The following is a 23,146-nucleotide window of genomic DNA, read 5'->3' on the forward strand; positions in this document are numbered from 1 at the left end:
GAACGTCACGAGTTTGCCAACATATAATCAGCCCAGATTCAACTGTTGCTCCTTTGTTCTCCTTACTAACATCACCGATAACAGCGAACCATTATCGATTACCTTACCTTAAACATGGCAGACGACCATCCTCTTGGGAATCGGGTCGGCGATATGCGCAGCATACTCACGGAGGATCCTCAGACCTGGGATATCCTATGGTAGGTCCATGTTCATGATTCTCAGGCATACCTCACCACACTCACAGGAAGCAACAAGTGACACCATGGGACTCAGGTGAAATCCAGCCACCATTGCGACAGGTCGTTGAGAGCGGTGAAATTCCGTTCACAAAAGGTGGCAGGGCGCTGGTTCCTGGGTGCGGTAGGGTACGTCTGCCAGATCATTCGCATGACCCAGTTAGCTGATTGTAATTCGTATCTGAATCTTTCCAGGGCTATGACACGATCTATCTTGCCTCAGCGTTGGGACACGACACGATTGGTCTCGATGCTTCTGCCACTGCTGTTGAAGCGGCCAATCAGTGAGTTGGTCAGAGCTTTGCTCAAAACTTTACTTAGTTTATCTTAGGTTAGCTCAATCGAGTTCATTGGACCTAGATTTGGTGTCAAAAATCCATTTCGAAGTCGCCGATTTCTTCAAGTATGAGGTTCCGGAGGATAGAAAATTCGACTTGATCTATGACTATACGTACGTTGTTCTTGGTCATTCCACGTTTTAAAATCTTTCACTCTTTTCTCATTGATCGTATAGATTCTTCGTCGCCATCCCACCCTCGAAACGTTCTTTATGGGGCTCCCAAATCAACTCTTTGATCAAACCTGGAGGATACCTCATAACCTTGATGTTTCCACACGTTCCTGTTCACGATCCGCAGCCATATGCCGCCGGACCACCTTTTTACAGTAACTTTACTTCGTACGAAGAGGTTTTGCGTGTCGGCGGCAGTGAATGGGAAGTGGTGTTGAATAAGATACCGGATGATGACACGTTGTTGGATGTGCATAAGGGGAAGGACAGGATTGTCGTTTGGAAGCGGACCGCTTGACGCAGACACAGGATTGTCAAATACTCTGATACTGACAACAATTACCAAGTCCTTACAGGTTTTCACCTCAAATGTTGACTGCGAGACGCACTGGGGTCGATCCTGACAGTCTGGGGCAGTGTTCAATGTGACTCTAATGTCTGTGTTTGTTTGCAATATTCCTTTCTCAGAAGATGTCGTTCAATGAAGCGTTGAAGCATACAGCTATGGAAAGGATCCCAGGGTAATCCCGTTGAGGAACAGCCTTATGTCCGTGCTCAATGGTGCGGAATTTTTCGTTGTGCGTATAATGAGTGCAAGACTTTGAATTTCTGTTTGAACGTGTGCATTCAAATGTGTGTATTGAAGGCCGAGTACAATATGAGTACGATGTACACTTTGCAGATCATTATGTGCCTTATGTTACGGGTACTATGTATGTACTTATTAAAGGTAGGGATAAGTATATAACTTGGTAGGGTAGTAGTGAAATAGGACTTGGATCTCTATCTGTATATGCATCTAAGAAATTCTACTTCAAAATGTCATTCACCATTGATGCTGATACATCGGGACCACCATTGTTCGTGACCTTCCTGATTCTCAGAATAGTCCTAGTTCCAACAATGGATTCAAATCCAACTGATATGTTGAAGCAAGTCTCAAAGAGATTGCCCTATTATGAGTCGGGTTTTGGGTATTTAGTATGGATGTAGTAAGAATTATTTGAATGATTAGTTTGACATACATTTTTTGCCCAAATTGTTAGAAATGTCAAATAGACAGCGAACATTCTGCAAGTGAATGTTCAACGTTGTATGCATAGATGGAAAAAATTGAAACCTGACATCAAATAAGATCCAATACAATCCCTGATTAAGACCTTCATCAGATGTTTTCCAGAAGGAAGTGTCGATGATTCAAAGTCATCACTCTCTTCCTTTGCAAGCTGGAACCCACGTATGAGTGCAAGAATGCACAAGAAGGTATCGAAAGCCAATCTTGGAATCCAAACTGCATAGGAATAATCTGGCAATTCTGTGAGACAGAAAGGGGTTTCAATTTGTGCTTGAGTCAAGAAATTTTAGTTCTGCCCTAGCCCTTGTGATCTACAAGGAAAACTTACTGCTAATGCCACCACTGTACATTAAACCCAAGACCAAGGCTGTACTTGCTGAGCTTACTATGAAGCTTACAACCATCAATAATAAAATTCTTTTGTCAAGAAAGTACAATGCATATAGACGCATTTGTAGGATCACTGTGTTGGGAATCAAACAAAAAGAAATTCACTTGATATTGTTTGAAAACCCACTTTCCACAATCATACAAGTGAAAAGACCACTCCAACCCTGCCAATAAGAGTAATGGATACCTTGAAGGAGTCAGAATTCAGCGCATAGACATAAAATAGAACATACATCTACATCAATCAGAAAAATTGGTATTGGCTTGTTAATTTCAGGCAGGTTTAGATTTATTAGCAGTTACCCCTTGGTAAGAGAAAATAAACACCCATTATAGTAACGACAGCTTCGAACACGACTTACTGAGGCACTCAAATGTCCAAAAAGAACTAGACCCCGATGATCAGCAGAGTTTCCACAGGTGTATTGAGTTTGCTAGATAACTACCATAGTTGTTGACCCTTTTGAGCAAGATGATTTCAGTAATCTTGAACTTAGTTACTAGCCTGTATGATAACCGACTTACACAACTGTGATTATCAGTGAATAGTAACGGCTCTGGATAGAGAGTGATGAGTATAGCAAATTAAGAATGACAATCCCACTCACAATTATGAACAACCCTTTCCCAATTGACCATGATTTTTGCTGCAAACCGAGATAGAAATGAGGAATAAAATATTTATGAGAACCAGAAATTTCCCGACCCAGATAAATTCAATCTACAGTGTTTCCGTAGCATCAGAAAGGACGCATGGTTTGAATGCAACTGATGAACAGACCTCGTCGTCCAGGGTAAGCACTATCACAATAAATGATCACGATAAGTAGCCAATATTGCAATATCTGTATCACTTACGGTAGTCAAAGAGTAGGAGAGCACTTCCGGCCACTGGGAACAATTTGTCTTGTCATTGAACAAATCTGTGAAGATAGAAAGAGTCATCACTGAAGTGCTTACTGTTTGCATATCGAGTCACATAACCATCCTCGATGACTGAGGATAGGTCCGTGGAAAATACCATCTCCTACTAGAGTGATGGGTGAAGGAGATCATTCATCTTGTCCGGGGGCATGCCTTTATACAGGCCACACAGTAAAGGCTAATGAAGGTTGACTCAGTGATTGACAATCATTATAAGCTCGGTATTCTATATGATCTTACTTGATTCAACCGCTCCCGCATCACCAGGAAAGCTTGTACCTACATGTAGTAAATCTATCCAATAAGTCAACTTGAAACCGCATAAGTGGATAAAGAAGGCGCTCCCGCACCTGAGTCTCGGGAACCCATGGGGGTCAACATAGCTTACGGTAATCATATATTATGGAAAGCGATCAAACAGGCAAAGTTGAATGCAGTATCTCGAGCATGATTGGTCGCAGGACAACGAACGGATCATTTGTAAAGCTGCGCAAAGTGAACTATCTCCTTCACGATTTCACTTGGTCTTAATATCTGTGAGAGGAAGGCTGCGCTGAGATTCCAGAAATCCTTGACTGCTCCTTGACTAGCTGCTCTCAGTTATTGGGGTTGGAGGCCTTTGAGGGGCACGGTCGAGACATTTGATCCATCACTGAGAACATGAATTAAGGACCGAATGCAGACAGATGCAGATACGTCGTACATTGACAGGTATCCATGAACACATCGAACAGAACACATCCGTTCTGAGCCCGAACATGACGTCGGCTGGGGACGTTTTGGTCAATTCATCACAGTTCACCACCTGCAAATTCGGTACCTGTTAGATATTAACATCACTAATAGGCGTAAAAGTATTTTATAAGCCGAACCAAAAATAAGGAATTTACCGACGCACGATAATGCGACAAAGAAAGAATATGTAAACGTCCCTTCCTTTCTTAGTAGCTCAATGAGGAACCCTCAAAGCCGTATCGTAAACGCCACATTGCTTCGCGAGGGTCTTGGCTGATCTCAAGTGTGCACATGAGTTAGAACTGGTTTGAATAGTGCAGTTGTCAGTATAATTCGTGTGGAGATCGGCGTTGAAAGCGAGTACACAGCTGTACGCATTGAGTCTCGGAAAGAATCAAAAGCCGAAAAAGAGCAGTACATGTTCCGCCCGTTTAGCTCTTTGACCATGTCCTGTGAAAAATTTCCTTTCCGCCGTTTGTGCTTCCAAGCAGGGAATGACTAGGAGTAAAAGGCTAGACGACACCAAGACTGAAGAGGCTATACAAGAAAATAGAATGCTGTGGAATATGCGGCGAATACGGAGCGACGCAAGCAAACGTCGACGTCAACGGCCAAGGACGATGCGCCATACTCACAATGGATCAACGTCGTACGATAGCATTTTGCATGAGGGACATACATATCGCTTGTTCGTTTGATTTTTTCGAGCTGAACTTATCATAAGGGCTTGCATACTGTATCGAAAATACGTAAGTATCCATGAACGTCAACGAAAGCAACTTCGTCTTTGATACTTCTCGTTGCTCGAATTCAATTTGACGTAGAGCAGCCTCTAAAGTTTCGGAACCAATCGCTGAAGTTATTATGACTGATATTCGCTGCACAAGCCCAATGCTGCCCGATGGCTGTGGATCCCGGCGTTCTCATCCCGACGACGTACGCTGACGAATCAGAAGCTGCAAAAAGGAATCGAAAAAGAGTTGATTAGAATTAGCGCTCAAGGAGCTTTCAAGAGCCGAAAGCACGCCCTAGGAGACGCACTAATAAGCAAAGACACTTCTTCGCAGCACATTCCTTATATTCCCTCACCCTGAACGGGCAAGGTAATCCAACTGTTTTCAACCATACTATCGCCCATAGTTTCTCCAGCGTTACCCTCAACATCCGCCTCTTCTTCTGAAGCGAGACCTGCTGAAAAATCAAAAGATGTAGAGGCGCAGGCAGAGGTGATGGAGATAGAGGCGGAGGATAATCGGGATTGGGAAGTTGGTTAGTAGCGATAGGATCGAGTTGGGAAGCAACCACAGGATCTGCTGACGGTGCCGATGTCAATGGTTGTGGCGGTGCTGGTAGAAGAAAGAACCTCGTCTCGCAGATTGTTGGCATATCAAGAGTAAAGAGTTCCGAAGTGAACGGAGAACAAAGGAGATTGTGATACGTGGCGGCAGAGATATACTGGTTAACAGAATTCAGTAGTGTACTATAAGGACACAAAGCAAGGAACATACCACTAGATTCAACAAATTACCTACCCCCCTCTCATCCAGTTCGAAAACATCCCGACACCGAATTGCATACCAAAGGCACTGGATGAATACGGACCGAATCCATAGCGGGCATTGGATCCCTCGATGTCAACGTTCGCCACGACCAATCTGGCACCACGCATCATCTCTGCGGATTTTCCCATACTCGCTGCTATCCTAATTTCCTTCCTCAACACCTCGGCTGGCTCGAAGTGTTCCTACTGCACTCATACTTTGAACACCATTAAACGCCGACCCGCCCCGAGTTTCGGCAGCTGGTAAACATCTAATGATCGGTTCTGGCTCGGGATGAGGGACTATGGGTTCCGTAGAACAGAGATGAGGGTTAAGGATGAGTGGAGGACCATAGGGTAAGTCGCCTCCAAGGACAACGACAACTTGACGACGGCTATAGCTGTGCTCTGGCCGACTTCGGGATCTCCTTTGCGCTCTCCCGTGATATCGAAATCCAACCAACAGCCCCGTCCCAATGCCCAAACCTACAACAACGAACCCACCAACAAACTACGGATGTCTTTCTACCCGTTCGGTTATCTTCTCCCTCCAACTCATTGGCTGTTGTGGGATCTCAAAATCACTTGGTCCAGGAGTTCGCTTTCGTGCGCTCCTCCTAGCGACGTTGGTGGAAGCTGGAATTGTCGGCCCATATCGTGCGATATCAACCCATAGTCGCTCGATGCTCTCGCGAATTCCAGGTGTAGAAGCTGCGGCCGCGCGAGAGGCGAAGACATACTCTTCCATCGGATCAGTTTCTCCATCGTTGTCATCGATTTTGGTGTCGTTCCAACTCAAAGCGGACGTAACATTATGAACGTCGTTGATTGAGAAGCGGAGTAAACCGGGCCGAGTCTACGTGGCGCTGGCGCTCAATATTCAATTCTTATCTTCACGACTGCCTTCAACGATACCAACGTACAATACTGATAACTATGGCTCTTGACCCTCTCTCTGCAGTTGTCACCGCGCTCGAGCGAGAATCCATCATACCTGACGTTATTCCCAAAACCTCAGGTTTCGTCCCAACAGTGTTGTTCTCCGTTATTTATCCCGGGGGAATAGAGGCAGTACTTAGCACTGAGCTTTTGCGGGATAATACCTTAGAAGAACCAGAAATCAACTTCACTCCAATGGTGACCAGCGATGAAACAGCGGGAGACTTGACCGGTGACCGTGGAGAGACCTCTTACACTTTGGTGATGACGGATCCCGATGCACCGTCCAGAGCAGATCCTAAATACAGACAATTTAGACATTGGGTAGTGAGTATTGTCATTGATTGCACAGAACTGTATTCAATATGCTTACTTGGGCTGATATCACAGATAACCGGTCTCAAGTCTCCTGCCATTTCTTCAAGTCCAAGCGGAACTTCCAGCCTGATTGCATTGAAGACCAGAGCATCCATAACTCCTTATCGTCCACCTGGTCCTCCACCTGGGAGCGGCTCCCACAGATACTGTATGCCATTTCCAACAGTTGTCATTTTAATTTTCTCATTCTCGAAATGTAAAGGTTTTCTGCTCTTCCAGGAGCCCGCAGGGAATACCTTCACCATTCCAGAAGGTGCCAAGGAGCATGGAGCTGCGTTAGAAGAGCGACGGAGTTGGAATGCGTTTGAATTTGGAACCCAATATGGCTTGAAGCTCGTTGGAGCCAATTATTTTATTGTAAAATCGGTGGACGTCTAAAAGCAAACAATCAGCCATCTTAAATCTGGTAAAATGAAAAATATCGTCACTTACAGTAATCACATACTTTATCTATCTATCTTCAACCAATTCAGACTTTTCTGCCTGCAAATCCCCGGCATAATAAAAAGGTCGGTCATTGAAGTGTAAAATCGCTTGAGGGTGGCTCCATCACGCTCCCGTGATTGGTGATACATACATAGCAAAAAATGAGTCATGCTACAACCCAAAGATATGAGCTGTTATCTACTGACTCAAGACCTGCCCACTGCAGGCCAAAGACCTTGATACGTTACAGCTCAAGCTTGAGGTTTCCCTCGAGGGGTCCATTATATCACTACATATGAGGTGAAGGAATAAGTATTACAGCTTGGTATGATAGTGTAGCAATGTGATTTCTATGACCAGATAGATGTTCTAGTGTCTGGAAGTTTTTAAGTCAAGATATCATTCACCATTGATGTTTACACATCAGGACCACCACTTGTTGTGACCTTCCTAATACTCAAAATGGTCCTAGTTCCAACAATGGACTCAAACGCGACTGAGAGGCTGAAGCAAGTTTCGATGAGATTGGTCTATATTGGTTAATACTTGATCATTTGAATGATAAGGATAACATACATTTTTTAACCAGATTGTTAGAAATGTCAAATAAACCGTAAACAATCTGTAAATTGATGTTGAAATTTATATGAAAGTGAATGAAAGAGATTGAAGACTCACACCAGATAGGACCCGATACAATCTCTGATCAAGACCTTCATGAGAATCCTCCCAGAAGGGAGTGTGGAGGATTCAAAGACACTACTCTCGTCTTTTGCAAGCTGGAATCCACGTATCAGTGCAAGAATACATAACAATGTACCAAATGCAAGTCGTGGGATCCAAATTGCATAGCAGTAATCTGGCATTTTTATAAGACAGAAAGGAAATTCAAGTTGGGCTTGGGTTGGAAAATTCCACTTCAGTCAGAGCCCTATTATTTTGCAAAAAAAGGCTCACTGCTAAAGTTTCCCCTAGTCAATATGACCCACACAGCAGCTGTACTTGCTGAGCTTACAATGAAGCTTACAATCATTAATGACAAAATTCTCTTGTCAAGAAAATACAATGCATATAAACGCATTTGTAGAATGGCTGCATATGGAAAATGAGCATGCAACTGTTAGCTGAATTTATGAATTGTCCGAGACCCACTTTCCACTATCATACAAGTGATGAGTCCACTCCAACCCTGCCAGTGAGAGAATTGGAAGCCTTGCAAGTCCAAAGAGTCAGGCCTTAAAACAAACACATGGTAGATGAAACACACATCTATATGGTTGATATTTATAGTTAGGTTAGGCAGATTGATCTAGCACTTACCCCTGGATGATAATGAGCATTTAACAGAATAATAGTATTGACATCACTCACTGAACCACTTAAACCTCCAAAAAAGGCTGTAAGTTAATTCTAAGGACATTCTTCCCCATGTATTGAGCTTAGTAGATTGCCTACCGTAGTTATTGACCCTTTTGAAAGTAAGATAATTTCAATAGTTTGCATGATAGTCGACTTACGCAATTGTGACTATCAATGAATAATAACGGCTCTGAATAAACATTGTTGGATCATTGGTAATTATACACACAAGCATGCTCACAATTATGAACAACACTTTTCCAATTGACCATGATTTTCTCTGTAGACATTATAATGAGGAAGAGATGTATGGGTATCATAATTCTTCCTACCCAGATGAATTCAATCTACAGTAAGTTCGTGGTATCAAAAAAGGAATTATGACTTGATGTGATTGACAAACGCACCTCATCATCTAGGGTGAGTACTATCGCAAGAAGTGCAATCAGTAGATTTTACAATGCTTCAACCATTGGTACAACTAACAATAGTCATAGAGTAGGAGTGTGCATCCAGCCACTGAGAATAATTTATTTCAATGATGAAGATACAGACGCAAATTTTGCCAAAACAGGAGTGCTCACAATTTGCATATCGATCCACATAACCATCCGAAATAAATGTAAAGATATCCATGAAAAGAACCGGCCCTACCAGAATGTTGGTTAGAGCTGTGGGTGAAGAATATCATTCATCTTGTCCCATTTCGCTTTTATAAAGCCTGTCGGTAGAGCATGGGCCGATTGCCATTTAGTTATGATCCTATATGATACGAAACCTTATAATGAACTGCAGGTAGCTGTGAATTTATCCAATAAGTCAGCTACAACATGAAGGAATGATTAGGAGAAAGTGTTCCGGGAATCATTCGACTCAATGAAGTCGACATAGCGTACGATAGTAACCTAATGTAGCATGAAAGTGTTGTTAACGGGACTTCGCGATGTGCGATGCACATACATATATGATGTCTGTGAGAACCGAAAAGCGCCGTAACAACTATTGAGCCACATAAGTATGCCAAGGTTCTGCTGCTTTACAATAAGCCAAAGAAACTCTGACAATACTAGCCCAGTTTCGCGGTTAGCTTAGCTTGATACACCGATGCACTCGGTAGAAATTCCAGAGATCCTTGACTGCTCCTTGACGGTCGGCTCTCAGTAACTGAGAGGTCGGTCTTCAACCATCCTCTTCATACGTTTGCTCTTTATTTCTCTTGTGGACCGCATCAGATCTCAGAGGACATAGATTACAGAACAAAGGCAGTTAGATGCAGACACGTCTTACACCAGACGCATCTTATGCTTTGTATTCGTGATCAAACCCCAGACCGAACTGTTCCGTTCTCAACCCTGGAACGCAATTCCAGCTTTCGATGTTTCGGCCAGTCCACCGCCTGCAAACCCGGTACCTGTGAGATATAAAAATCAGAATGTGAGAAGTGTTTATAAATCAATAAGAGTGGGGGCACAATGAAGAGGCAGAGAAAGGACGTGAACATACCCTCCCTTCTTAGCTCAATGATATCACTCTTTCCCTCCTTGCCTCCTTTGCTATCATCAGGAACTTTCAAAGTGGTGTCACAAACGACACACTGCTTCGCGGGCTTAACAAGGGTGTCCGTACATGTCTTACAGGTTACATGTGCACATGGTTTGGATACTACAACAGAGAAAGTTTGTTAACATGATGACGAGGTGGATGTTGGGAAAGGAAAAAGGAGGAGCAGCACGATTCCCGTAAACAGTGAACAGTGAGGGGAAATGCGCAGAGCGTATTCAAGTGCTCGCTAGGGGAAAAAATAAGCGCAAACTACGCGAAAGGAGAGTAGCAGGCTATACAAGAAAGTGAAATGCTGTGGAATATGTAGCGGATACGGTGCGACGCAAGCAATAGTCGACGTCCGAGAACGAGAATATATCAACTCACAAAAGATCAAGGTATTATTTGACAGCACCTTTTTACATGAGGGGCATATCGCTTGTTGGTCCGAATCTTTAGAATTGGGCTTGCTGGAGGTCTCAAATGTGAACTTGACAGGTATAAGTGATTTCATGCTACCTCAAAAATATGGTGAGTACGAGAAAGGCGCTGCAGAACGAATCTGAGAAAACAGGTGCATATGGGAACTCACGTCAGCGCATGCTTTGGATTTCCTCCTCTGCATGTTGTTTGCAATTTGACATCCTCCAGACTCTTCACACTTTCCGCGTCGCCCTTTCCTGTATACGTGGGCGTCAACGAAGGCAACCAGAAGTCTGGCAACTTCGCCTTCAATGCCTCTCGCTGCTCCACTTCGATTTGACGTAGAGCAGCCTCCTCGGCTTCGAGAGCTAAAGATTCCACGGTCGAGGAAGAGAAGTTGAATTTACGTTTGAGGGGATTGGACGAATTTGCTAAAGATTAACAAGATTTGATTCCAGTCAAGGACGGTGAACTGAAAAATAGGACGTACCCCCATCTTCATCCTTATCTGAACTTATAGAAGTTCCAGAACTAATCGCCGAAGCATTATGACTGCCTAAGCCCAGTTGACCCTTCTCAAACTCTTTGAGGACCCTCTCCCTCGCAGCAAGCTTCGCCTTCGCCTTCTCTTCCTCTATCTCTCTCCTCATCGTTTCTAATTTCTCTTTCTGCCGTTTGATATCTTTTTTCTGCGTCACTGGAACGATAAGCATTCTGTTTCACCATGGCTTGGAGTGATAGCACTCACACAAATCTGTATAAACGCACTCCTTGCAGAATAGATGACCTTCATTACATGCTAAAGGTTCTCGAGCTCTGTTCAAACAGAGCGCACAGGCGTCAAAGCGGCGCATGGATTCATTTCCAAGACGTTGCTAGGAAATGACAGTTTCAAACTCGGGCAAGCCCAGAAGAGAAAAGATGTACCTTCTTCGTTCCATAGTCCAACTTCTTATATTCCGCGTAGGAGAAAATTGAGGACGCAGTGTTGTTTTTGCTATGTTTCGTCATTTCGTTATTCAGATACAGACGGCCTGAGCTTTGGAGAAAGAAACGTAGAAATTTGGTACTGGGTATGGGCACTCCCAATGGTACAATCCTCGCTGTCCTTCGTTGTCGCTGTTTGGAGATTTTCCCACGGTCAAGTATGTATGCTTGTGACCTTTGGATCTGCATGCTACAGTACAATGCGTGCTTTTCTCTATTTCTGCCACGGTATCTGCTATCAAATGACCAGGTATGTCCCTCACTATATATACATAGAGACTGGCTGAGTGTCGGAACGTTGACGTATTTCAGATAACATTAATTGGTTGTACAAATACAGAGCCTCTCGATCAAAAAACCCTACAGTCAACTTCTATATTTTATGAAATTTCATGAAGTAAACTACACCTCCTTTTTCTCGGACTGATTATTACGCTTCCTGACTTCGTTAGACTCTCCTCCGTTAATCTCCAAGCCTGACGAACCAGTATATATTCTACCCGCTGCCGACTGGAAGACCCTATGCTCAGATAGATTCAGGCGATTAGTGCTCGAAGCCTCAATTGAGGGTCCATGTTTGAATGACAGCTCAGGCAACCTAATCGTTTCGCGGGCGGGTGCTTGTGTTTGATCAAGGTTATGAGGTGTTGGGTATGTCGATGAGCCCTGTTTCGTTTTATGAGTCTCTGACCATTGAGAAATAATAGACGATCTATTGGACGTGATTGAGATCCAACGCGTTACAAAGGAACTGAATCGCTCACATCAGCGATGCCACTGCGGTGACAACTCCAACAACAACTACAGCTATCGAGTTGTTTTTGTATCCAGCAAAGGCCGAGCCTATACCCAGTATGAACACCACAATTGTCAAGAACCATCGCCAGTGCGACATAGTGATTTGTATGCCGTGGTGAGTGTGTTTAGACAACGTACGGTGTGTCGGTGTAGTAGGCACATCAGCTATCGGAAAGTCTTGCTGGGTTTCACCAGAGGACGAAGAGAGTGACAAACTTCTGCTACTGGATGAATCCCAAACTGACTCGGGTTCTACGACATAGAATGGTCCAATAGAGCGAGGAGGCAGTAGACTTGTTCGAGGAGGCATCTGCAATAATATAGATTCCGGAGCGAATTGAGATCCTAACCGTAGCGGTAATAAACGGGGAGCTGGTTCAGAATCCAACTCAGAGGTGGTAGTGAGTCTCCCAGTTGACGTCGAAGGCAATGAGATTCTTGTTCGATCAGGCTGAGCCTGTCGAAAAAGCGGCGGTAATGGTTGCGGGGCAGGGGGGCTCGAGTCCCCAGCTTCCCCAGACTTCGAGGCCGCAATCGGTTGTATTGAACCCATTCCGATTGTGCCTTCGATTCTGACTTCGAATACAGAATTAATGAGTAGCAAAACCACTAATGAGCGAGCAATCCCAGATTATCATATATACTGAGTGAGAACAAAACAATCTCACACTAAGCAGCGGCCCAGTATGTATTGTAACAGCATTGGTGCTTTGCTGTCACTTATAGGATTGCACAGGTAGGCACAGGTGCTGTGCTGTAGATATACAGGTTTTGCGAATTAGAACGGCTTGGAAAGTTGGTATTTGTATCAAACGGAGCATATTGTGCACCGAGTAAGAGGTACTCGACTTGGGATTTGGGGCAGGTTTTGTCGAAGAGGATTAAATAATCGGGATCCAGGTCTTGACCTTCACGCAAATCCTATCCAGTGCTGTTTTATCTTTGAGGGGACTCGAAACACTAACCGCTGATATGGGTACAGATTTTGATTAGAGGCACCTGTGACCTGGGTCCTATGGAATCAAACGACAACCGAGTCGAGAACTCGAGGTCTGTTGAAGGTTATGTATGATAGACGGGCACAGCGGGAAGATCATTATCCTCCTCATGGTCAAATCGCGGTAATAAATCGCCGTCTGGTCTGAGGTTTATAAAGGTGCCATTCATCTTCTGTGTCCACTGCCCACCAACATGCGAGCGTCACTCTGGTACGTGGCCCCCCTTCTACATCCGTTTTCAAACGGTTTAACCCATCTTGTGTAATTAGCGCACGTCTTGTCCTCTTGCTCGCAGCTGGTATAGCCCAAGTGCATTCCCTCCAGATAGATGTCCCTTCCGAATGGGAACGTCGATGCGAAATACCCATAACCTTCACGCGTGAGACGGAAGATGACCCAGAGACGTTTGCCTTGGCATATATCATCGAAGATGACCCACAGTTCACGAGCTTCTTTGCCACACCCACTGATACAGGGTTGACTCCTCAAACAGTACTTTTTGCTATTGCTTCTCCAGGGTGAGTTTCACTCTTGACGTTGTACAATGGGAGCTCATTGGCTGTCTTTAGGGTGTTTGGTATCGAAGCTATGGATGTCAGCAAGACCGCGGTTCTGGCCACGAGCACACCATTCTCGCTGTCAGACTCAATTGACCCTTGTCCGCCAGTATGATCCGCCAGTATGAAGAACTTACTACATACTTCATCTATGGAACAAAGATGCAGTCTCTCGTCAAAAGTCACAATATTTTCCCTCTGATTAGCAAGGTCTTTGAATAAAATATTGAACATTAGCTCGCACAACTTAAGACGTTGATGGCAGAAGGACCATAGAAATTCTCGAAACTAATAATCATTCGTTCTGGGCAATTTAAGTTTGAGATGTAGATGGTATGAATGGTTCTTCCGGGACCCCGGTTCTGTGTGGACGAACTTTCATTAATTTTCATTCCTCTATAGCTGATCAGGAAATCATTATATGTGAATGGATTATTCAACACTTGGTGCATATAGAAGATCTGCTTCGACTCCTCTTGCCATCGACGTAGACATCCAATCCCTTTTACTACTATATGTGGCTTTTCTGATGGTCAAAATAAATCTATTTCCCAGCACGCACAAAAATGAAACCGATATTCCAAAGGAAATTCCAGCAAGGTCAGTCTTGGTGCCGTGTTAGCGTAAGCTGGTTCACATAGTTATTGTTACTGACATTTGTTATCCAGACCACCAAGCACATCAGATAGATTGCGAACATCCTGAGTATTCAGAGTGTAATTCAGTGAGTCCGCACTAAGGACAAACCAGAGGAGCGAGAAACTTACACTATGTAATACCCAATGGAGTCTCTGATTAACATCTTCATAAGATCGTTACCTGACCAATCGGTATCCCCAATCTCATCCTTCTGGAGCTGGAATCCTCGGATCAGAGCGAGGATACACAAAACCGTCTCGAATGCGAGTCTTGGGATCCAAAAGGAATAGGAAAAGGTTGGGAGTAAAGGCACACATAAAAGTGTTTCAGTATCCTTATATGCTTCGAGTGGGATCAGACTGAGATTGCACAAGAGGAGAGTTTATTCCAAACTCACCTCTAACATCCTTAAATGCGACGCCCACCACTGCTCCTTGACTTGCTATGCTGAGTACAAAACCCACAAGCATCAAGCTCAAGATCCTCTTGTCAAGGGCGTACATTGCGTATAATCGCATTAGTAGGATTGCTGTATATGGTTTGTGATTGTTTTGATGGTCTAACTGTGGGCTTACTTTCTGTTATTATGCAGGTAATGAGACCACCCCCTCCCTCCCAGTGGAAATATCGAAAACCTAGAGAACATCCTCAGTGGATTGAATTGGCTCACAAGACCTGGAAACATACATCTAACCAGGTTATTACATGTACTTGAAGTGAATCAAGCCGGAAGATGATACTCACCCCTGAAGATTGTTGAGCTAGATGATTCATCCATACCACAGAATATGACGGCTTACTGCTTCATTTAGAGTTCCGAAAAGAGCTTCGCTCCAATATTAAACAATCTACAAGGACATTGTTTTTTGGCTCACCGTAATTGTTGATTCTGAAGTCGTCATTGAAGAGGGATTCATCAGAAGTTTTTCGAACTTGATGAGTGATTAACAATATGATGAATGTCCGCAACTTACACAACCGTGGCGATGAGTGAGTAATAACGATTCTACGTGAATTCAGGAAGTTGACACATAAATGTCTGAAATAGGCTTATGGCGGACTCACGATTATGAACAGAGCCTTTCCCATTGACCACGAATTTTGCTAACAGGTATGTCAGCGGCAAACCAATAATGATACAAACTTGAAATTATCCATGCCCAGATATGTTCAAACTATTGAACATGTGATCATCAAAACGACGGATGCCTAAGTAAAAATATGCACACTCACCTCGTCATTCAGTGTTAGTACTGTGATTTCAGTGAGCGGATCGAAAATCGTAAGCATGAGGACTATTGGAAAATACTAACAATGATCATATATTATAACCGTGCCGGCAGCCACTACATAGAGTGTAAGTATGATCATCTATATGGAAGTTTAAAGCAAGTAGAAGCTGTACCCACAATTTGTGAGTTGAATGACCTCTATATCATGAATAGCTGAGACATAGCCTATGGCCATAGTTGATAATTGGTGTAGAATCAGTATATTAGGATCCCAAGTTCAAAAAAAACCAATACAAGTGATGCCCCCCTTTATAACCCTCCAGAACTTAAGGCGTTTGCCTTTCTTCCGAGACCGATAAGCAGTACTGTACTCAGTCAAAAATCCACATTGCATATCACCATCATCCCGCTGAAACCGCTATTAGTCACTGCAGTTGTCAAGTTTGCATAGGTTTTACATTGACGCTGGGCAATTCATAGGCAGAGAGTAAGCCACCTGGGAGAAGACGTCACTAAGATAACATCGACAGAGAAAGTGTACTGCCTACTCACCACGTCCTTTGTTAGGCCTTCGCTTCTCCGCCTTCCCAGCGACAACTACCCACTGCTTTACCGACAACGTTACCAGAGTCTGCCTCTCAAACAATCACACTGGAGTAAGTTTGAACGTCTAAATAACCAACGTCGGGACCGGACTGTCTCTACCCAGAAATATATTTTGGTACCACCACTACCGCAACGTTCCGTGCACTTCCTGCCTCCCCGAGTTGTGAGAAAAGCGGAACAAGTGAGGCCTCATACCCCATCTCGATGTTAGTCTTCACTAACGTCACTTCCCGCTCTCGGCCCTCTGCTGCCGGAAGGTCTGGTTTACGTGCTACTAGCTGCTCCCGTACCCATTGCACCCGATCCTCGAGTAATGCACTCTCTACAAGTGGGCCTAAAATGCATCGAAGGACATAAAATATGGATAATGCACGAGCGAGAGGGGCGAGAGAAGGAGGGAGTGCTGCGGATATTGAGTGATTCTGAGCTGTACCGGAAGTAGACCTTTGATTTGTACCCGACTGAGACGAGGGCATACGCTGGACTGCAGATGAAACAGCGGACATCGAAAGTGGACTACTGGGCGAGGTTGGGCTTGTCGTCCACGACTTCTCATGATAGAGCTCAACCCCCAACCTCGAACCAGCCATACCCAAAAACGTCGACCACGAGTCGTACGCACAGGAGGGAAAGCGGCCGATCTTCCCGAGATGACCTTGTTCGAGGTTGGAGCCTAATTTACCTGCGTAAGACGTCGTAGATGCAGAGGAAGACTTGGGAGAGGAATTATTATCATTATTATTCAAACGTTTGCTATGTTTGTTGTTGAGACCACCCTGTATATAAGCATTCGCCTCCATAGGCGGGATAAATCCCTGTCCAGAAGATTTATCGGTATCCTCCGAATCACCACCCAGCTTGATTTTGATGCCTTTCCGAACAAAAACACACTCCAACAAAGCCCGCCAAACGACTTTGCGCACCGCGAGAGCAGCAGATACGACAATCTTCTCCGTAAAATTTGAGGTTACGTCTTCCATAGTTGACGTTTTCATTGGTTCGGAGCAGACCCAGGTATCAGGTACCTGCGCTGCGAGGTGATATGCATTCGGTGTCAAAGGGTGAGGGAGGATGTATTTTGTGATGGGAGACGTCGCGGCCCGAAAAGGCGGAGTAAGTTGATTGAAAGCTTCACCGCAAGAATCAGGATGAGATGAAAGCGAGGAACAGGGTGCTGCACATAACGGATACTCCCCTTCCCTCAATAGGTTATAGCAACATGGAACCGTAACACAAGCAATGAAACCCCATTTCCGCTTTCCTCGCTGGAATTCTTCGATTCCATGGCTGTTGCCGACAAAAGCTCGAAGTACATCAATGCCGAGAGAACCACAACCATGCAATGATATCAAGATGACGGGTTTCAGGACATCTGAACGCAGGACCTCCGATGTCTCTATCTCCACAAACCACTCATCGACAGCCTGTATGAGTTTCTCCGGGGAGGTGACGTGACAGAATTTATGTGTTACTTTGGTCGTAGCACCTCCGCCATCGGTTCCAGAGTCCACAGCGTAATTTTTGCCTTTACCCCTGGCCGGACGCGCATTTGCTTGTCTTTCAACAAGAACAGCATCGCCATCCAACGCCAACACACCTCTTACACTCGGAACGACGTCAAGAAGCTCACGAGCAAGGTGACCTTGACCTGCACCGACGTCGACAATGTATACACCGTTGGGTACACGAAGGTTCTGGACAATGGATGCAACATATGCAGCCATCCGCGTCACTTCGTGAGCTTTTTTGAGGGACATACCGACCATTCGCTTGTTGTGGTCGTAGAACGGGAGGTCGATAGGTGCTCGAAGAAGAGAGTGAGCATGGACGTGAGCAAGTAGTTGGCGGATGGCGGGAGGAAGTAAGGGAGGATTAGAACTCGGGGATGATTGGGTGAATGTCGAGGTTGTCGGTGTTGTTGTTGTAGAAGTGACAAGAAAGGTGGTCGATGATCCGACGTATGCTTGTAGAACATCCTCCCACTCAAAATTCTCGAATTTTTCAACCTTATCCGACTGTCCTCCGACTCCATTCTCGGCAAAGATCCCGCTCTGGAGTTCGTGAACTGCTGTGTTCTTCTTCTTCTCGCTAAATCCCAGACCAAGGCAGAATTCCTGATCCAGTTCAGCAATGCCTTCGAGGTCGAACGGATATTGAGGGCCAGAAAAGGACTCGGAAGGAGATTTATTACTACTATTGGCATAAGTCAACGATAAAGTGTTCGGGTGAATCTCTAGAAGGAGACTAATGAGTCGAGAAAGCCGAGAAGAATTCGGATTGGATGTAGGTGTTGCCATGGTGCTTCTGAAAACAGGCGAGACTGGCTCAATTTTCAATGCTGAAATGATTAAAAATTACATACCTGTCTGGCTCAATACACCTCAGCAGGAGACCGTGCCTGCTTGAACATTCATAACTCCACTCTCCAAACCGACTCTGAAAAACGAGGTTGTGTTTTATATTTAAATTTTGACTAATAGTTAACTGTGGCGCTCGTAGGTTATTGCGTACATCAAGTCTCGTGACTGGATCGACGTTGTTCTGCATAATCCATGGTGTTACTGTCACTGCGGGGATGAGCCGATTTCCTCGAGGCGAAAATGTGGGTTTTATCTCGAGGTTATGTACAAAAATATGGCAGCAGATATTTTGAAGGAATTGAGCTGAGGTTATGGTAAAATTATGAAAAGATAATTTAAAATAAGCACGGCCCCCCGCCAAATTCACGATAGCTTCACAATAATCGCCACCTGATCGCCACACGAAAAGTTTTAAAATTCGTGCCCAGGATTTTTGATGAATTTTGGTAAAAATCCTCACAGGGCGCATGCTACCGTAAGTTCAGCTCTTTACTGTGAGCTTACCTTATATAAACGCCAAAATATTGGAGCGTAATTTTTGCCAGATACACTATTGTTGGTCAAAATTTACTTTAATAGATAGATCGATTTGTAAATTAAAATGGTCAAGTAAGGGCCGTATCCTACCATACAAGATAGTATTTGCCTATTGTGACGTTTTGTCACAAATATGGTTGCGTTATTTGCCGTAAAAATCTTACAATTATGGTAACTTTACGTGACCAATTACACTGAATTTACCAAAACAAGTAGACAATAAGGATTCAATATGTTGCACAAATTAAGCAATTAGAATTTTAAGTATATCCAAACGATACATAAACTAGACCATGGAAAGGTAGTAAACATACGCTACAGTTACATAGATAACTTTTAGATAATTCTGGGATACAAAGGAATGATTACACAAATTTTATTGTGATTTACTGATCCGGTGGTTTGGCTTAGGCGTCCATTCGAGCGAGACAGCGTGGAGTGGAAAGGCAATTGCAATTGAAGGAGACGAGGGCAGATAATTAAGTTGAGGAGGAATCCTGAAGCGAAGCGTTGGTATAATGACTTGTTGACAATATTGAGGATTCGGGAGGATGTACACATCAGAATGCACTGATGCTCCATTGGATTCAAATTGAGGCTCTTGAGACTTCGAAGATCTTTGAGGCTTTGAACCTATACGGCTTGAATTATTGAGGGCTTGTATTGCGAGTGATTTGAGTCTGTGGATTTGAAGAGTAGATATTTACTTGCGATCAACAAAAAGACACAGGATTCAGCAGCCTACACGTACATCTCTTATTGATATATATTGTACAATTTGCAAAGGTGAGGCTAATTAGAGGACTCATTGAGGAACCAAGAACAGCGGATTCCGCGTATCTATATGCTAAAATCTACTGGAACTGTTGTGGCGTCAGCGAGAACATTATAGAGAGAAAAAATTGCATACTTTTATGCAACAGCAGCCCTTAGGATAATCGGATAGACGATCGTGGTCCAGACAACGGGCCAAGATCCGGAGAAAAGGAATTGCTCGGTATGTGTCCGTTGACCTATCGATTGGACATGAAAAGGCAGCGAAGAGGATAGCAAAGAAAATACATACAATGATAACAGTACACGCGCGGGCGGTCAATGCACGCCATTTCGAGCAGAAGATGCGCTACAGCCTCTAACACGCGAATGGGATACACACAGAGATATTCAAAGATGAGAAACTCACCTGCTCTTCGCCTGTTCGCGACCCGGATTGGTGGAAGCCATATCCGCCATCCATCAGGGCAATCTCTATCCCATTCTTCTTGACGACGAATGAAATTCTTCAACATCCCCACCTTCCACATATCGAAATGGACATAAGCGTAAAGATAACCCTCTCCGTCCGCATCTGATATTCTCGACATCTGGCGCATGTTGAAGCGCTGTTGCAGTTCCTCGAACGACCGACGCATGGCTACCGTAGTAAGGGGATAGAGACCAGAATCCCTCCCAACGCAAAGAAAAAGCGCCGCCGATAAACGTTTGGTGAGGCGAAGGATGTGACAGTGACAGTCTCTCGTTGATGTGCTTGTATCGAACGCGCGCGCGTGAGAGCAACGATAAGGTTATGTGATAATTCCCGAGAACTAGAAAAGACAGAGGTTCAGATAGTGCGAGAAAAATCAAGCAGTCTGTGATACATTAACTTCTCTATGTCAATTAGTTTCATCACAGACAACTCTCTGATTATGCGGGCAAATGTGTGAAGAACGGAGAGTATATTCGTTTCTTCCATGAGCTTGCTCATCGCATGGGTCGCTCGAAATTTATATGTGTGGACCCCAGATGCAAACTTCACCCTTGTAAGGCTTGTTCATCGATAGGTACCCAACCTCCTTGACGTCCAGCAGCTTGATCTCTATCGAAGGAACCGAAAAACCGACACTGTTGTAATGCACCTTTTCCTGAAATACAGGAAGGAGATGCTGTAAGAGCAACACTTGGGACGGAAAGGGGCAACTGAAGGAAAAAACCGTCAGGTTTAAATTCCTCCGCAGAAGCATTCAACTGGGATGCAAAACCCATACTACTTGAAGAAGGCAGAGGAGAGTTAGACTTAGACACGAATAGCGCACTCGGTAACCAACAACCCAAGGCACACGAACGCGGAAGCTTGCACTGCCCAACATTCGGGTTCGCGATAAGGGTTTTGAACATCGTCAGGAAAGGAAAGTGATGCCTCCGACAAAAGATCCTACGGTTACAACATCAGAACGAGGGAATTTGTTCAAAACAAACTATCAGGAATTTATCGCTTACCATTTATCACGATACTCAATGCTACAGGCCTTGACCGTCGTCGCGGTACGTACACGAGCCCAGCACCAATACCTGCTGCTAGACTTTGAGAAAAGAAGAGTTGATATTACTTGTCATTGTGCGCAATAGATAGCATAAAAATCCTATCCAGAAATTGGATCAACGGCGAAGAATAATTTCCAGACTACGGGCACGCACGGAAACACATATATTATGGATCCTATGACGATCATTGCTTTAAAGTATCCAAATTCAGAAGTTGCCCAGCCGGAAGGCCGAGCGTAACCATGAGTGCCTTCTGAGTTGACCATATCCAGCTCACTGCTTGTGCAGTAGCTGTTTCTGATACCCAAAGACTGCTGTGATCGCAAGAAAACTAAGAATAAATTCATGAGAAGAAGGAGTGTTGTATCCGACTCACCCTCCGATCACCGTACATGCCTTATTAGGAATAGTTCCTCGAATGTTACAAGTGAATCGCTTCCTCCCCTACTCATCCTTCCCATTTGATCCCCGTATCTTTCTTTCGCAGTGTTAGTGATGTTATCATCCAGTCTAGTGAATGGTGATCCCGGTAGAACCAAAGAATGGCACATTGCATACAATGCTAGAATCCGGTCGGCACCTTGCGCAATTTGATCGTAGGTCTTTCCGTTCGTAACCAGTGCATTCGCATGCGTTACATACGTCGGAAGAAGTCGAGAACTGTGACGAAGGCCGGAATATCTTCAGGGTATCGGCGCAGCATTATATAGTAAAAGTCGACATAATAATGAGTTGAGATATGAGTTACTGGAAGGGTAGAAAGGGCGGTGAAGGAAATTGCGTTTCTGGAGCCCAAACTAGAGCCACCAAAAAGGAATTCCCCCACATCCATGACTTTGAGCCTAAGGGTAAAGTCGCCGAGGTACATGCACACGGATTGAAGTCCATGGACAGAAAGATACCCAGGGGTTCGGTAGAAGAGCCGTATAGGGGGAAATGGATTGCAGCACTTCCTCCGCAGGCCTAGAATTTTGTTTTCCTTGTTCCTCTTTCAACGCAACCATATACTCGTTCGATTTTGGACGAGTGAATAAAGAACGTCGAGGACAGAGTAAGAAGACAATACACCTATTCCGTCCGCGAGCATCATGAACTCATCGTCCGTCTTGGACTTGACTTTCGAGCGCCAGGAGCAGAATACCTGGAACGGGTAGATAAACCCGTCGATGACGTCCCATAGCCACTATTCCGAGGACCAAATCGACAGGCGCAGGTTCATCCGACTCATCATTAGCTGTGCCGGGAGAGTTGAATAAATGATTGGACAGCTCGCATGTGAGTTTTCATGAGAACGGTCATTGATGTTGGGTTGAAGCCGAGAATAAACATGACGGTAATACAGGTTGCGAAACAGTACAAGGAAGATATGAACTTGATCCTCAGTTGCATTATTCGACGAAAGCAGCGGCGTAATTACTTCTGGTTTAGGCCATTCCGCGCGTAAATAGAATCGATCTGTAAGTTTTGGGAATGTTGCTGAGTGGAACATCGTGATGGAAGGAAGATCTCTGTTAAGTATTGCCTGGTGGAAAGACACGATGAACTGCGGCAAGATTGACTCAAGTCGAGTTCATCAGAGGATTTAACGACACTCACGCTCTTTCCGATATCGGGCACGGCAGCCAAGGCAGCCATATGTTGCTGAAT

At 44.4% G+C, this 23,146-nt stretch overlaps 12 protein-coding genes across 12 annotated transcripts; 3 read left to right on the plus strand and 9 right to left on the minus strand.

Annotated features, from left to right (window-relative positions):
- Nucleotides 1–114: 114 nt before the first annotated feature.
- C8R40DRAFT_1181422 (S-adenosyl-L-methionine-dependent methyltransferase) lies at nucleotides 115–1,288 on the plus strand (the record flags this gene model as incomplete). The annotated part of the gene is made up of 5 exons (XM_046232953.1): nucleotides 115–200; nucleotides 248–368; nucleotides 435–523; nucleotides 571–690; nucleotides 754–1,288. The coding sequence occupies 5 exons, from the start codon at nucleotides 115–117 to the stop codon at nucleotides 1,046–1,048; spliced, it is 711 nt and encodes a 236-aa protein (XP_046092664.1). The 3' UTR covers nucleotides 1,049–1,288.
- A 3,594-nt stretch (nucleotides 1,289–4,882) lies between these two features.
- Nucleotides 4,883–5,564, minus strand: C8R40DRAFT_1164982 (uncharacterized protein; the record flags this gene model as incomplete). Its single annotated transcript, XM_046230605.1, has 2 exons — nucleotides 4,883–5,354; nucleotides 5,407–5,564. 2 exons carry the CDS (start codon nucleotides 5,562–5,564, stop codon nucleotides 4,883–4,885), a joined length of 630 nt encoding a protein of 209 aa, XP_046092665.1.
- A 629-nt stretch (nucleotides 5,565–6,193) lies between these two features.
- On the plus strand, nucleotides 6,194–7,229 carry C8R40DRAFT_52449 (phosphatidylethanolamine-binding protein). Its single transcript, XM_046235333.1, has 3 exons — nucleotides 6,194–6,680; nucleotides 6,744–6,879; nucleotides 6,934–7,229. Exons 1-3 carry the CDS (start codon nucleotides 6,351–6,353, stop codon nucleotides 7,107–7,109), a joined length of 642 nt encoding a protein of 213 aa, XP_046092666.1. The 5' UTR covers nucleotides 6,194–6,350; the 3' UTR covers nucleotides 7,110–7,229.
- Nucleotides 7,230–7,401: 172 nt separating this feature from the next.
- C8R40DRAFT_52862 (uncharacterized protein) lies at nucleotides 7,402–9,203 on the minus strand. Its single transcript, XM_046235351.1, has 14 exons — nucleotides 9,101–9,203; nucleotides 9,003–9,035; nucleotides 8,924–8,943; nucleotides 8,849–8,863; nucleotides 8,758–8,796; nucleotides 8,675–8,706; nucleotides 8,613–8,626; nucleotides 8,525–8,554; nucleotides 8,310–8,369; nucleotides 8,115–8,249; nucleotides 7,836–8,055; nucleotides 7,734–7,779; nucleotides 7,565–7,687; nucleotides 7,402–7,507 (listed from the first exon to the last, which is right to left on the minus strand). The coding sequence occupies exons 1-13, from the start codon at nucleotides 9,150–9,152 to the stop codon at nucleotides 7,574–7,576; spliced, it is 810 nt and encodes a 269-aa protein (XP_046092667.1). The 5' UTR covers nucleotides 9,153–9,203; the 3' UTR covers nucleotides 7,402–7,507; nucleotides 7,565–7,573.
- Nucleotides 9,204–9,862: 659 nt separating this feature from the next.
- Nucleotides 9,863–11,492, minus strand: C8R40DRAFT_1157837 (uncharacterized protein; the record flags this gene model as incomplete). The annotated part of the gene is made up of 7 exons (XM_046229667.1): nucleotides 9,863–9,927; nucleotides 10,020–10,178; nucleotides 10,446–10,573; nucleotides 10,651–10,912; nucleotides 10,972–11,178; nucleotides 11,230–11,356; nucleotides 11,409–11,492. The coding sequence occupies 7 exons, from the start codon at nucleotides 11,490–11,492 to the stop codon at nucleotides 9,863–9,865; spliced, it is 1,032 nt and encodes a 343-aa protein (XP_046092668.1).
- A 378-nt stretch (nucleotides 11,493–11,870) lies between these two features.
- On the minus strand, nucleotides 11,871–12,363 carry C8R40DRAFT_1065224 (uncharacterized protein; the record flags this gene model as incomplete). Its single annotated transcript, XM_046225639.1, has 2 exons — nucleotides 11,871–12,180; nucleotides 12,233–12,363. 2 exons carry the CDS (start codon nucleotides 12,361–12,363, stop codon nucleotides 11,871–11,873), a joined length of 441 nt encoding a protein of 146 aa, XP_046092669.1.
- Nucleotides 12,364–13,457: 1,094 nt separating this feature from the next.
- C8R40DRAFT_1065225 (uncharacterized protein) lies at nucleotides 13,458–13,936 on the plus strand (the record flags this gene model as incomplete). Its single annotated transcript, XM_046225640.1, has 3 exons — nucleotides 13,458–13,474; nucleotides 13,534–13,782; nucleotides 13,834–13,936. The coding sequence occupies 3 exons, from the start codon at nucleotides 13,458–13,460 to the stop codon at nucleotides 13,934–13,936; spliced, it is 369 nt and encodes a 122-aa protein (XP_046092670.1).
- Nucleotides 13,937–14,154: 218 nt separating this feature from the next.
- Nucleotides 14,155–14,712, minus strand: C8R40DRAFT_53405 (uncharacterized protein). Its single transcript, XM_046235369.1, has 3 exons — nucleotides 14,589–14,712; nucleotides 14,477–14,522; nucleotides 14,155–14,427 (listed from the first exon to the last, which is right to left on the minus strand). The coding sequence occupies exons 1-3, from the start codon at nucleotides 14,627–14,629 to the stop codon at nucleotides 14,254–14,256; spliced, it is 261 nt and encodes an 86-aa protein (XP_046092671.1). The 5' UTR covers nucleotides 14,630–14,712; the 3' UTR covers nucleotides 14,155–14,253.
- Nucleotides 14,610–15,075, minus strand: C8R40DRAFT_1078909 (uncharacterized protein). Its single transcript, XM_046227023.1, has 2 exons — nucleotides 15,053–15,075; nucleotides 14,610–14,998 (listed from the first exon to the last, which is right to left on the minus strand). The coding sequence occupies exon 2, from the start codon at nucleotides 14,976–14,978 to the stop codon at nucleotides 14,796–14,798; it is 183 nt and encodes a 60-aa protein (XP_046092672.1). The 5' UTR covers nucleotides 14,979–14,998; nucleotides 15,053–15,075; the 3' UTR covers nucleotides 14,610–14,795.
- A 1,318-nt stretch (nucleotides 15,076–16,393) lies between these two features.
- C8R40DRAFT_1164988 (uncharacterized protein) lies at nucleotides 16,394–18,595 on the minus strand (the record flags this gene model as incomplete). The annotated part of the gene is made up of 1 exon (XM_046230606.1): nucleotides 16,394–18,595. The coding sequence occupies one exon, from the start codon at nucleotides 18,593–18,595 to the stop codon at nucleotides 16,394–16,396; it is 2,202 nt and encodes a 733-aa protein (XP_046092673.1).
- Nucleotides 18,596–20,107: 1,512 nt separating this feature from the next.
- C8R40DRAFT_1164989 (uncharacterized protein) lies at nucleotides 20,108–20,568 on the minus strand (the record flags this gene model as incomplete). Its single annotated transcript, XM_046230607.1, has 3 exons — nucleotides 20,108–20,208; nucleotides 20,262–20,327; nucleotides 20,379–20,568. 3 exons carry the CDS (start codon nucleotides 20,566–20,568, stop codon nucleotides 20,108–20,110), a joined length of 357 nt encoding a protein of 118 aa, XP_046092674.1.
- Nucleotides 20,569–21,901: 1,333 nt separating this feature from the next.
- Nucleotides 21,902–22,682, minus strand: C8R40DRAFT_1181445 (uncharacterized protein; the record flags this gene model as incomplete). The annotated part of the gene is made up of 3 exons (XM_046232954.1): nucleotides 21,902–22,246; nucleotides 22,307–22,487; nucleotides 22,566–22,682. Coding segments are annotated over 3 exons (411 nt in total), but the record flags the coding sequence as incomplete, so codon positions are not given.
- Nucleotides 22,683–23,146: the final 464 nt, after the last annotated feature.

Source organism: Lentinula edodes (genome assembly GCF_021015755.1).
Source record: "Lentinula edodes strain Le(Bin) 0899 ss11 chromosome Unknown C8R40scaffold_1, whole genome shotgun sequence".
Lineage (NCBI taxonomy): Eukaryota > Fungi > Basidiomycota > Agaricomycetes > Agaricales > Omphalotaceae > Lentinula > Lentinula edodes.

Excerpts from the sequence above, each read along its gene's own strand:
- C8R40DRAFT_52449 (XM_046235333.1), top strand. The coding sequence starts at position 6,351 with ATGGCTCTTGACCCTCTCTCTGCAGTTGTCACCGCGCTCGAGCGAGAA. Across the intron at positions 6,681-6,743 it reads GACAATTTAGACATTGGGTA|ATAACCGGTCTCAAGTCTCC; the intron begins GTGAGTATTGTC and ends CTGATATCACAG. Across the intron at positions 6,880-6,933 it reads GAGCGGCTCCCACAGATACT|GTTTTCTGCTCTTCCAGGAG; the intron begins GTATGCCATTTC and ends CGAAATGTAAAG.
- C8R40DRAFT_52862 (XM_046235351.1), bottom strand. The coding sequence starts at position 9,152 with ATGGATATCTTTACATTTATTTCGGATGGTTATGTGGATCGATATGCA. Across the intron at positions 8,707-8,757 it reads GAAAAGTGTTGTTCATAATT|AGCCGTTATTATTCATTGAT; the intron begins GTGAGCATGCTT and ends ATGTTTATTCAG. Across the intron at positions 8,056-8,114 it reads GACTAGGGGAAACTTTAGCA|CCCAACTTGAATTTCCTTTC; the intron begins GTGAGCCTTTTT and ends TTCCAACCCAAG.
- C8R40DRAFT_53405 (XM_046235369.1), bottom strand. The coding sequence starts at position 14,629 with ATGAAGATGTTAATCAGAGACTCCATTGGGTATTACATAGT. Across the intron at positions 14,523-14,588 it reads TCCATTGGGTATTACATAGT|GATGTTCGCAATCTATCTGA; the intron begins GTAAGTTTCTCG and ends CTGAATACTCAG. Across the intron at positions 14,428-14,476 it reads TGGTGGTCTGGATAACAAAT|ACTGACCTTGCTGGAATTTC; the intron begins GTCAGTAACAAT and ends CACGGCACCAAG.
- C8R40DRAFT_1078909 (XM_046227023.1), bottom strand. The coding sequence starts at position 14,978 with ATGCGATTATACGCAATGTACGCCCTTGACAAGAGGATCTTGAGCTTG.